The sequence below is a fragment of the Crocuta crocuta genome, unplaced genomic scaffold (assembly GCF_008692635.1).
Source record: "Crocuta crocuta isolate KB4526 unplaced genomic scaffold, BGI_CrCroc_1.0 scaffold90, whole genome shotgun sequence".
Lineage (NCBI taxonomy): Eukaryota > Metazoa > Chordata > Mammalia > Carnivora > Hyaenidae > Crocuta > Crocuta crocuta.
Window position 1 is genome coordinate 5,711,387 of NW_027527449.1, and position 13,267 is coordinate 5,724,653.

General features: G+C 39.2%; 1 protein-coding gene across 4 annotated transcripts in view; it reads right to left on the minus strand.

Annotated features, from left to right (window-relative positions):
• Positions 1-13,267, minus strand: part of SORBS2 (sorbin and SH3 domain containing 2) — a 188,027-nt gene that overhangs the window by 81,529 nt on the left and 93,231 nt on the right. Inside the window, exon 1 of one of the 4 annotated variants that reach the window (XM_077762319.1) lies at positions 12,057-12,548. The exons of the other annotated variants lie outside the window; for them this stretch is intronic. Within the exon in view, the coding sequence (XP_077618445.1) occupies positions 12,057-12,548 (492 nt within the window). Of the gene's footprint in view, positions 1-12,056; positions 12,549-13,267 lie in introns of those variants that run through there. 4 annotated transcript variants of the gene reach the window in all.

The window sequence follows — 13,267 nt, forward strand, 5'->3', positions numbered from 1 at the left end:
CTCAGAACCTGGAGCTGCTTCAGATTCTGTGTCTCCCTCTGTCTCTGACCCTCCCCTGATCATGCTGTCTCTCTCTCTCTCTCTCAGAAATAAATAAAACATTAAAATATTTTTTTTAAAGTGCTGGAGGCATAGGAAGGAGGAATAATGACGTGCATGGCCACATGGTGGTGCAATCTGTCACCGATGACCTCTGACCCATGATTGGGAAGGTGTTTCAGAGTCAGCTTCCCCAGCTCATGTGGGGTGGCTGGGGAGAACTCACCAGAAGAGCAAGACAAGTCAGTAGTGAGAGTCTGCGATGTGGCTGTGGTCAGGGAGGACAGGAGCAAGGAGAAGAGGTCTGTGAAAAGCAGTGTGAAAGGGTCGGGGGAAGAGGGGATCTGTGCAGGTGTGAAGGCCCCACATCAGCAGGTGGTGACAGTCAGGGAGGCTAGGCTGGAGCCACCGTCAGGTAAGACGTGGTTCAGTTAAACAGCACCCCAGAAAGAAGGCATGAAGACAGGCTTCTCGTGTGGTGTGTCTGGGAGCCTGTGAAGTATTTACCTCTGGCACATTGTCAGCTAAGTTCTGGTTTCCAGGCTGAGTATGAGGTGAAAATAACAAGAGATATAAATTAGTCGGTTAATAAAAACATCGCTTTTTGCAATGTGGCAGAGAAGGCTTTATTCAGCTTTATCATCAGCTGTGTTTGCAAGCCCTTTTAAGAAATATATTCAAAGGATTAGTTACCAGCATACAGTACAGAACAGGCATGAAAAAGTGAAGAAAATAAATCTAGTAAATGTTTTTGGAAAAAAGACCTGTTTTCACATAGCACTGCATTGTAATTTGGGGTGGGGGATTGAGAGTCTTGGCACCATAGAATTTTTCCCTCAGAAGTTTTGCGTTTTGTCCCTGTCACAGCAAAATAATATCAGGTTGTCTATTGGCCAGCAGAATTCCCTTCTCTTCAATTGAAGAAAAATCTTATAGCAGGGGCACCTGGGTGGCTCAGTCGGTTAAGTGTCCAGCTTCGGCTCAGGTCATGATCTCACAGGTCATGAGTTTGAGCCTCACGTTGGGCTCTGTGCTGACGGCTCGAAACCTGGAGCCTGCTTTGGATTCCGTGTCTCCCTCTATCTCCGCCCCTCCCTGCTCACATTCTGTCTCTCTCTCCCTCAAAAATAAATAAACATTAAGAAAAGAAAAAAAAAGCTAAATCTTATAGATTTCTCCCTACTGCCTCCCACCTGGAAATTATCCCCCAAATATAAAACAGGTTACCCCATTTTTTTCCCTGATTTAAAGATGTAAAGAATGATGGAACTAAAAACGAATGAGGTAAAAAGGATATTTTGATTTCACTATAAAATATGAAAAGAATTGCACTTTAAAATATCCTAATTGTGCAGTTAGAGATAGCTGTTTGGGAAAATGAAGTGAAGACAAAAACCAGCCCCTGATGATGGTTAGGAGGTACCTTAGTTGGTTAGAGCTACTGTTGGTTTTAAGTCTTAGGTAAAGGAGAAAGAAACAGGAGAAAAAGAAGGTTTAATGCCTCCAAGGCTATGTAACCCAGGAGGCTAAAAAACGTGGTGGAGAGGCTGTCTGTAAAAGGAAGAGAGTGGATGGCCCATTATAGGTTTTATACCTATCCCTTCTGACCACCGTGATGTCTATCCACACATGTCAAATGTGTTGATAAGCATCAGCTTCATCCTGAGTAAATGAAACTCTGAAGCAAAACAATTTTTTTCTTAATTCTTCCTTTCCTCCTTCAGAATAGTTTTGTTTTTTTTTTTTGTTTTTTTTTTTTTGAGTGTTTGGTGTGGTGCCAGTTGTAAGATAGGTCCATAGCCAGAAGTATTATAGGACATTAATACCAGGGTGGGGAATGAATAAAGAAACCTGTATTAACTTAGAAATCTTAGGTGGTACTATTTGGTGTTCTTGGCCAGACAGCACTTTCCTAACAGTTGATGTCATACAAGCTGTTTATCTCAAAAAGTCATAAATTATTTTTTTCCCTTAGACTTTTAAACAGATGCTTCTAAAACAAATACATAAAAAGCTTTCTCTTAGTCACAGATAGCTTAAAAAATGTGACGAAGACTATTGATTCTTCTCATTGGAAAAGTGTACGAATCCATCCATACATAAAATTCTGCATAAACTTTAAGGGATTGTGGATACCATAATCTAACAATCTAATAATTGTTAGATTGACAAGTTAAGAAATTCCAACCCTGGATAAAAAGACATGCTTCCTTATCCTATTTTTATTTAATAAGATTGTTGTTTAAACACACTTATTTTGAAAGTGATAGTTTTTTACTGTCGACAGGTTTTTAAAAATGTTTTATTTATTTTTGAGAGAGCACAAGTGGTGTAAAGGCAGAGAAAGGGGGACAGAGGATCTGAAATGGGCTCTGCGTCGACAACAGAAAGCCTGATGTGGGGCTTGAACTTATGACCTGCAAGATCATGACCTGAGCCGAAGTTGGACGCTCAACTGACTGAGCCACCCAGATGCCCCGTTACTATACACAGTTTTAAAATCTCTAGAATGAACTGACAGAATATTCAAGTTAAATCTTAACTTGAATCTTAAATCTTCAGGTTAAATCTTAACTTGAATCTTAAATCTTCAAGTTAAATCTTAACTTGAATCTTAAATCTTCAAGTTAGCCAGAATTTAAAATATTCTCATAGTAAAGAATTTTGTTAAAAGTCTGAATGCAATTCAATACAAATCTATCTTGGGTGAGCACAATGTCCATGGAATTTCTTATAATAATGTAGTTTCACTAAGGAGCTTTCTACATAACATGAATCTCTTTAGTGTTACTTAAGCTAAGTGAAAATTCTGTTAAATAATATAAATCATGCCATAGGATTTGAGTTATCTGCTCAAAGGAGTTTTTTGCCCTTCAAAATAAAAAGGAAAAGCTAATGACTGTAACCCTCCCTGAATTGGCTTACCTGTATGTATCCTTTTGGACGTGATACAAGTCAAAAGCTAAAGCAGATTCTAAAACACTATTGTCATGGGTAATATGATCAATTTGATTGTATAGCATTGTGTCTAGGAATGGTCTTTATCCATTCATTCGTTCTTCCAAGTGCATGTCACTATGTGAATTTCTCTTCCTGCCTCCTGATATGCTCACAATTTTGAGTCCTAATGCATGTGTGTGTAACAGATGGAATGCCTCGTGGTGAGTCTTTCCACATTTAAATTGCTATAGGTAAAACTAAAAAAATCGTCTATAGGTCACTCACACAAAAGATTTGAAATAGCTTGCCATGAAGATGTAAATTACATCTTAGACTAGTTTTTGGCCTGACCCTGATCTCCTCGTTGATGAGCTACCCTCTTAGACATGGCAGAAGAGAAAATCACGTACTACATGTTTGTCTGAGGAAAATGTGATAAGCGAAGAGGCAAGAGCCTGAAAAGGGATGAGGAAGTGTGTTGTCAGTCTGGCTACTTACAGTAGGAAGAACTAACTTAAAACAAGAGGACTTTTTTTCTGACTGAATTTCTTGGCAGACAGACAGATGACTGCAGAAAATCATTATAGTTGTTTTGTGTCTCCATCTTCTAAGACATGTAAGGTTAAGGTGTTTGGCTATAGGCCAATGGTCACTGACTTTTGTGGGTATAAGTTCCTTTTCCCTTTCTCCAGCTGTTGAGCTGGGAGGGAGGGGGGAGCTAGAGACACCAGTTTTCTGCTGCAGAGGAAAGGGATGCCACTTAAACCCCAAGATACTTAATATTGTAAGAGAGAAGAGCATTGAACATCTTGGTCTGCATGAATTCAACCCAGAATGCTAAGGTGAAGTTGTGGATGAAAGAGATCACTAACTCTAGGTGGGACCTCTTAAGGAATTAAGGAACAAGGAGACTCAGGAAGGGTGAGTTTCAGCAGTCGAAAAAGTGTATGGTTGTGCATAGGCCTTGCCAACCCAAGCGCCTGCTGAGGGCCAGGAATGTACCCAGAATGTGCAGATCAGGCTTGGCGTTAGATAAGAAGGAAGAGTCAGGACCACAGTAGGATGGAGAAGGTATGTTCCTTCTAAAGGTGGCCAAATTAGAAATAAAACATATCTATAGTCACAAGCCTGTGGGCCATCAGTTTGCTGACTCAGCAGATATAGAAGCTCGAGGTGAGAAAAAGGTCTTGGATGTAGGCTTGGTATAAAGCTGGTGTGCAGGGAAAGGGAGTGTAGTCTGGCAACACCAGGCCTCTGGTGACATGACTGAGATCCTTATCTCAGGTGCAGAATTTAATAGAGTGACAAAAATTCAGCAACTGGGGGGAACCTGGGTGGCTTAGTTGGTTCAGCATCTGACTCTTGATTTCAATTCAGGTCATGATCTCACAAACTGTGAGACTGAGCCCTGTGTCAGGCTCCACTCTGAGCATGGAGACCGCTTGGAATTCTGTCTCTCTCTCTTTCTTCCCCTGCCCAGCTCATGCACTCTCTCTATCTCAATTATTTTTTTAAATGCAGTAATTGAGACAAAACTATTTTAATGCAATCTTAGAAAAAAAAATAAATGCCCCTCCCAATCCACATGGAACCAAATAACAAAAATTGAAATAACAACTGATGCCATGACAAGCCATATTGAAGATCAAGGAAAAAGGAAAAATTTGTATCCTGGATTTTTTAATGGAAGCAAACCCATTAGTAAAATTTCTCAAATCTTCTTTTTCCTGGTCTCATTTTCAATGGAGAGAATAGCTATGTTAGACAATTTCCCCTTGACTAACAATGATCACAAAGAGGACACTTTTAAATTTATTTAAGAGGAGGTAAAATTATAATAAATTCTGTTTGGGTAAATAAAATATTTAAACTTAATGTTGGTTTTAATGCACCTACCTTTTTAAACTTTTCAATATTTTAAAAATAACTTCAATGTTCTAGAAAAAAATTAACAGTAGATAACAACATACATATATGGGGACATATTTTTCTTTCTGTCTTGGGCTCCAGTTGGCCTGACATGCTACTATGGTCTGGGATCTTAGCATTTCCTTCTTTATCCTCTTAATCTTGTAGGCCTCCTTTCCCAAGGAGCATACAGAATACTTGATAAATATCAAGCGAGGGATTTGACTGTTTTTCTCTATTTTCCCATAGAGTTGACAGTAATTTACTGGAATAAAAAAAGTTTAGGAGGGAATTGCATAAGAATCAATCCCCTTATACTGAGAAATCATTTATATTTTATTAGGTGTCATAGTGGTTTTTTCATTTTTTTTTTCTTTTCACTCGTTAGATAGTGGTACTAAAGTTTCTACTAACTTAAGGGAATGGCATCTTATGTTGATTTTAAAACAGTACCAGGATAATTGGAGTTGACCATTGAAAATGAATGACCAGATAATGGAAATTGTTGATGGGTACTTATAATGGAGTTTTATAATATAATTATCCGTATCATTGTTAAGACTTTGAATTTCCATAACTTTTAAATCGACAATTGGAGAATTTTTAGGAAAAACGAAAGTCAATCCTCACCTGCTGCTATAATAATCAACCTCCTCTCTCTGCCCCTCCTGAGGGTACTAGGGAGACCACGCCTGGCAGCCATGTTCGTACCAGGCGATTCCATTTCTCTGGCCACAGCTGATTGTTTAGGAGGAGAATGACTGAACTAAACTAGGCCATTTAGGCACTGCCTCCCTCTGGAGAATTTGAATTATATGACACTGAATGCCCCAGTCAAGCAGTAGAATTCCCCACAACCCCAGACACAAGTTCATGCATAACTGACACTGGGCAACGTCATTGGAATCCACAGACAACTTGAAGCAATGAGAGGACAGAAGCTAAGAGAGAACAAGGCTCACACACAGAGGAGAGAAGGAACTAGATGGCATGTAAGATGGAGAAAGAGTAGTGAACTGGTCATTCCCTTGTTCCCCTAAGTCCTGGCTGTACCGCTAGCATTTCAATGATACGAGATTACCCTGTAGTCTCATAAGGAAGACCCTTTTTTACCAGAGATCTTATGAGCGTTATAGTCCCTACCTCTGGGTGCAAGTGATCCAAAATTGCCACCCCGATTCAGGCACATGGACAGAGTGTGGCATCTGATCAGTGAGTGAATATTTCCACTGTCCTCTGTGGTACTCTGATGGAGAATTTTTGAATCTAGGAAGGTGTCGTATTTAAGAATGCTGCCGGAGAAAGGGTTCAGGAGTCAGGTTATCTCAGAAGGTAGAGACAGTGGAAACTACTGGTGGAGCTGTGGATCTGGAGTCAGACACACTTGGGCAGGTTGTTTTATCTCCCTTGGCCTCAGTTTCCTCCTGTGTAAAACGTGGACGTTAATAAAACCCACCTCCTAAAGCTTGTGAAAATCAAATGTGGAAATGTACATAAAGTACTTAGTACAGTACAACAAAGCACTTAGTACAAAAAAATTGAATTGCTTGGGAGGCACAGGGATGCTTTGCACAAAGCAAAGAACAGGGTAGAGAGAACAATAATATGAAAAGTGTCATAGGGAAAGGAGAAAACTTCATCTCTTTGGCTCTGTGGGAAGAGTATGCAGAAGTTAAGGCAGATTATGACTCACTATTATAAATCCTTTCTGATCATTAGATCCGAGACTTGCTTGAGCATTTCAGAGCCGCCTTCTAAAGTGACTGAGCCCTCAGTGCCTGAGTGTATTCAAGAAGAAGCTCATGTGCATCTGTTTGGAGGTGCTGTGGAGGAGATCCTAGGTGATTTCTAAATTCATTTCAGGCTCCAAAATATGCTCTACTGTTCACTCATTCAAAAATACACACAGCAAGGGGCGCCTGGGTGGCTTAGTCGGTTAAGCGTCCGACTTTCGCTTAGGTCATGATCTCGCGGTTCGTGGGTTCGAGCCCCGCGTCGGGCTCTGTGCTGACAGCTCAGAGCCTGGAGCCTGCTTCAGATTCTGTGTCTCCCTCTCTCTCTGACCCTCCCCTGCTCGCGCTGTCTCTCTTTCTCCTAGAAATAAATAAAACATTAAAAAAAAAAATACACACAGCAGACATTAGTCTGATGAAGAAATTGCCAAAGACCTGATCAACGAAGAACGTAACAGACTCAAAAAGACGTTACGGGATGCTGGCTGGCTATCCTAATGGAATACTTGAGGGATTGGGGCTGGTATTGATGAGATGGGTCCAGAAAGCATACTTTGTATTCTGAACCTTTCTTATCATTCCACACTGCTGACATTTATTCATTTTTCTGCCTTCCTTAACTTAGACATCTCGATTCCACGGAGGAACCGAGATGACTTTGCTCCTTCCTCTACATGACAGTGAGATAAATTCTCCTCTGAGTCTCCAACATATGTGCAGCAACAGCTGTGAAAGTAGGCTCTGGCAAATGATTGATTACGGTATTTCATAATAGAAGGGTTGAGATTGTTCCCCTGAAGCAACGGGAACAGCATTCACCAATGCCAGGGAAAATGCTTGCTGTCTTTTCAAAGCTTCTGGCTTAGACCTTCGCTTGTCTGATACTGAACAAGGTGGCATTTTTAGCAACAGGCTATCTGTTCCCACAGTAATAGTAGGATAACACACCTCACTTTGTGTTCTATTTACAAATTAGTAAGAAGAAAATTAACATATATGAAGTTTATGAAGCAATATGTTCAGTTATCAAATATGGAGAGAATAAAAATTCCTAAAAGCAAGTTGCTGTTTTCTTCTTAAACTGATGGTCAGACTTTAACAAAAACAGCATTAAAAAAAAGTAAATGGAACTCATAAAACACGCAAGTTTCCTTTCCACTTCTCAGCATAGAGAATTTTTGTTGCTTGAATTTGCTAATTTCTTGGGAGGCTAATTCTTTATAATGGAGCCTGTATTGGGCTGATTCATAGAGTGTAGCCTACAGCTCTCAGTATTTAATGAGAGTTCTTGCCAGAACAGGGAGTGTAAGTATTTAAAATGCAAAGGTCACTATTGCGAGAGGCGAGAGGCTGTTATGTGGAAAATGAGACTTAACAATGACATTTTTCCCAATAAGCAAGATGGGGAAACAATCTAAATGTGGATCGGTGGAAGAATGGAATAAAGAAAATGTAATGTGTACATACAATGGAATGTTATTCAGTCTTAAGAATGAAAGAAATCCTGTCATACGAGACATGGATGAACCTTGAGTACTCTGCTCGGTGAAATAAGCTAGGCACAGAAGGATAAGTATTGCACTATTCTGCTTACATGAGGCATTTAAAACAGTCAAACTCAGAGAAGCAGAGAACAGGATGGTGGTTGCCAGGGGCAGGAGTGGGGTCTGGGGGGACATGGGTTGCTGTTCAACAGGTGTAATGTTTCAGTCATGCCAGATGAGTCAATTCTGAAGATCTGCCCTGCGACACTGTGGCTATAGTTAATGATATGGTGTCATACATTTTAACATCTGTTAAAAGGGCAGATCTCATGTTAAGTAGTCTTACTACTAAATAAAGAAATAAATGCCCAAACTGCAACAATGTCATGGCACCGTGTGACAAAGTGCTATAAAGGGCAACACAGTGTCATCATGGAGCAAACTGCAAGTCAGATGAAATAAACTTTAACCCACTCATAAGAAACTGTATTGTGGAAAACAGTGTATTTCCTTTTCCCAATCAGATGTAGGGTTTGGAAAAAGGAGGCTATTTTAAAATAACAACAACTTCTACATATTGAGGGGTCACTAAGTAGCAAGCACTACACCAAACTCCTTACATACAGTATCTTAACCAAACCTCACGGCAGTGGTATGGGATGAACACCATTATTATCCTCATTTTACAGATGAAAGACTGAGGCTCAGAGAGGGAAAATAACTGGATGAAAGGGTTTACAATAATTAGGCCAGTTGCTCTTCTAGTCTCTCTTAAGCCCACTCCAAGAATGTCTCCATTAAGGTCAAAGGTGACTTAGCAGAACTCATCGTACCCTTGCCCTGTGAGCAGTATTTGTGCAGTTAGCCATCTCTTCCTTCTCCATATACTTTCCTTGCTCGGCTCTTCAGATACCACATGTTCCTCCTCCCTTAGCGGATGCTCCTTTTAGTCTCCTCTGCTGGTTCTTTCTTTTACTAGTAGGATGCTCTTGGACTCAGTCCTTGGCCCTTGGTTTCTCAGTACTTATGCCCTGGTGATCTCATTCAGTCTCTTGCCTACAAAAACCATCTCTAGGCTGGTATCTCCAACCTGGTCCCTTTACCTGGATGCCAGACTCCTATACTGGACCGCTTACTCTACCTCTCCATGTGGATATCTCATGGACACTTCAAACTTACCATGTCTCAGATAGAACCTCTGATTTCCCCCCAGATCTGCTCTACAGACAGTTATCCCGTCTGTATGGGCAACAGATGGCAAATTCCATCCTTCTCAGGTGCTAAGATTCAAATCCTTGGAGTCAGTCTCAACTCTTCTCTTTCTCTCACGTCCCACATGCTGTCTAGGAAATACTATTTTCTCTGTTTTCAAAATACATCCAGAATCTGACTTCTCCTCACGTCCACTGCTTCCACCCTGCCGTGAGCCGCCATCATGTCATGCTTAAATGGTTGCAATAGCCACCTAACAGGCTGCTTAGCCTCCTTTCTGCCCTAGTATAGTTCATTCTCCATTGAGCTGCCAGAATGATTCAGTTAGACCGTGAGTTGAATAACGATTGTGGTAGCTTGAAATCTCCCAATGACTCCCATTGTTACTGAGAGTAGAAGTTGAAATCCTTGCAATGTTTGCAGGGACTGATGTTATCTGGCCACTGTTACCTCTGGCTTCCCCTTTGCTTACTCTATGCCTCCCTTTCTCCCTGTCTTCCCACTGGCTTCCTTGCTGGTCCTCGAGCGGCCCCAGCATGCTTCTGCTTTAAAGCCTTGACTCGATGCTGTCTCTGACAGGAATGGTCTTCTCCCTTCAAAGCTATTTGGAATTCTCAGTGAGGATCCTTTGACTATCCTAAGTAATGTGGACTCTCCCCAAATCACTGCTAAGTATTGCTTATTTATGTAATCTCTTTCTGATGTATGTAATCTACTTATTTAAGTTGTTTTTAATTAATTTTTGCCCCTCCCTGGTAAATTTTAATCCTCAGTAGATTCAAACACAGCTCTGTGACTAGAACAGACTTGACACATAGTAGAAACCCAGTAAATAATGGTTCAGTGAATAAAAGTGACAGGATCTCAAACCTTACTTTGTGTTTCGTGATGATTCTCTGGGGATTATGTAATGAAACCAACTATCTCTGGTCGGCATGGATAGTGACAGAACCATGGAAAGAGAAAGTTATCGAACTTAAGTGTCCAAGCATAATAAAGCCATTTAGAAGAACCAAACTCTTAGAGGAGCAAACTGAGTTCTAACATGGTGGTGTGTGCTATGACTTCTCCTACCCATGCTTCCTGGAGGCACATGTCCCGGGACATAAGTAAGCTTGCTCTCTGATACTGGCAGAACCCTGTCTGTAGTGTCTCAGCTTGATTTTGCTCCCTACCTCATAATATAAACAATACCAACAATATTATTAACATTGATATTATTAATAATTTATATTATGTTAATAATATAAATAATAATCCTAGCCAAAAATTATATAAACAATATTAAATTATATTAAGAAAATTAACATTTATTAATTATATTATTAATATTAACAATTATTATAATAGTATATAAATATATTATTATATTTATAATAAATACAAGTAAGTTGTAACAGTACCTGCATATGATAAACTCCTAGTATTTTTAAGTTGCTATTATAATTATTGTTATCATATTTCATACGTCCTTTCAAAAGATATTACCTTAATTCAAAGAACTTTCTCTAACGAATTAATTTTGCATATCACAATTAGCTGATGAAAGAGATCTTTTTAGTAGAGATAGGAAAATACCCATTTGTCTTTTTAATCATCTGAGCTTGTTTCTGCTTTCTAAGTGGGAAAAGGGATGTGGTATCAATCAGATGTCTGATTTTTCCACAAAGTTTAAAAACCTGTCTCTTCAAAGATATGTTTTGGATGATCTTTAATAACGCAGCTACAGGAAATAGTATTATACAGATTATTTACTTGGGTATTAGTGTTTCCAATCTTCCCACCACTGCTGTAGTTGTTAGCATTTTATCTTTTTTAATGGCTACCATTTATGTAGTGCTTGCTCTGTCCTAAGTAGTTTACTTCTACTATCTCCCTAGTCCTACCAATACCTATGAATTAAGGATTAATTAATATTCTCATTTCTTCGCTCAGACCCACAGAGAAGTTAAGAAGGTTGCCTCATCGCATTGCCAGTGATGGAGGTGAACTGAAATCTGCTGTTGATCCTTAAAGCTTATACTCTTAACACTAAATCATTTTGCAGAAACCAAGAAGAGGAACACATTTCTCTTCTAAATGACTAATAAATGCCAGTAGAATGGCACTTATGAAAGCATTTTACATATAGGGAAATAAAGATTTACTTCCTAACAGTCTGGATATTAAAGATTGGTGAATATATGTTCTGAAATAAATTTTAAGGGGTAGAAATTGATCAAGTTTCAGTGAAACTAAATATTGAGGTACAAAGGAGTAAATGCTGGTTGAATTAAAGTACATGTTTCCTGCCAAATGAATTGTAGTTGCTAATTATTTTGAGAGCCTTTATACATGCAAAGCAAATCAAGGCACTCAAAAGTCTGACATAAAAGTATTTCTGTAAAATTTAAAAATACTTTGAGAACTGAAGTGGTTTGCAGAGTATTCAGTGATAACAAATTCATCAATACTTAGAAGGAAGAAATGTTAGCACATGATTTCTGGATTAAAAATCTGTGTATATTATATATACACATTGATATATATTGGTTGCTATGTATATATGTATTTTTTATTAAAAGATACCCAGAAATTTATTGATGAATTTAGTAGGGCTTTAAATAGGAAGACGGTTTCTTTCTCCTTTCCCTTCCTGCTCAGAAACTACCAAAGCATTGGGTTATACAAGAAGCCCAAATCAAAGGAGTTAGGGTCTGTGCTGAACACCTGTGAGAAGAGATTGGAAAGTGTAATGTACCACCCGGCAGTCTGAGGACTGAGAGGCCGCAGCAACTGCAGATTTTTGTCTCTCTTGCTGAAGAGGTATCTTTGTAGTCTCTGGAGAAAGCTCAGGTAGCTGTTTGTGGCTTTCAGGATCGTGTCCTGAAACAGGAGTTATCTGAATGGAAAGAGATGTTGTGTGTATCTCAGGCGCTGGGTTAGGGGGTGGTGAGCAAGGCCTTTGGAGAAACGATGGTACTTCAACAGATTGGGAAAACTGTGGAGTATTAAAGTGGACACTACTTCCTAGATCCTGGTTATGGATTAGTTTCAGTGTAGAAATTCGTCGAGTTTGACAGTCCTGTGTGTAGTCCTCTTGTAGAAATGGGGTGCTGGTGTTAGCATTTGATGGGGAACCAATGGTGGCAGCTGCTGGTAGCGGGTTAGTGATTTTTTGTGTATATGACACAGTTGTGTTAGATTCTTCCGAATACACAATTGTCTGGTTTGAGTCATCATTAGAATACATAGTTCCCTCAAGAGGTTTTTTATTAGTAAAGTACTTTGTACAGGAGGGAGTTTGTGTGTTAGTTACTGATTGGTCTAAAATGTCACCCTTTGTGTGACTGGTTATCAGGGAGCTACAAAAGCTCTCTTTTCTGGGTGGTGGAAAGGGTGCCTGGATTGCCAGAAGCATCCGGAGAGAGAAATAATGTTGAAGGAAAAACAGAGAGAAAGTCAGAGTTAGTCTTTGAGAAAACCAGCATCAACCTAACCCTTAAAGAAAGTAAAACAATGTCACACCTCCTTATTCTACACATTTTGCTGGCTAGATTAAATGATCATTTTTATTCCACTTAGAATGCCTTTTAATTTATTATCAATAGTTACCCTGTGGGAGAAAATGGTTTTTATGGAGAATACAATATGAAGTTTGACTCCATCTATATTGAAAATTATGTTAAAAATCAACATGTATTCTCTTGGCATATTTTTTTGACCTTGAGATATATGCATATTTTTAGACTTTGAGGTATAGGTACCGTATATTTAGTCACACTGTTTTGATAACATTTTTCAGGTTTGGGGCACAATTTTACTAATATCTCCAACACAGGGTTCTTTCAGTTAACATAATGAACAGTTGCAGAACTCCTATTTATTGAATAAATGTACGGCTGACGGCATAGCTTCGAAATCAAAGCATCGGCCAACAGCTTTTTAAGAATTAGAAAAAGTCATAAATAT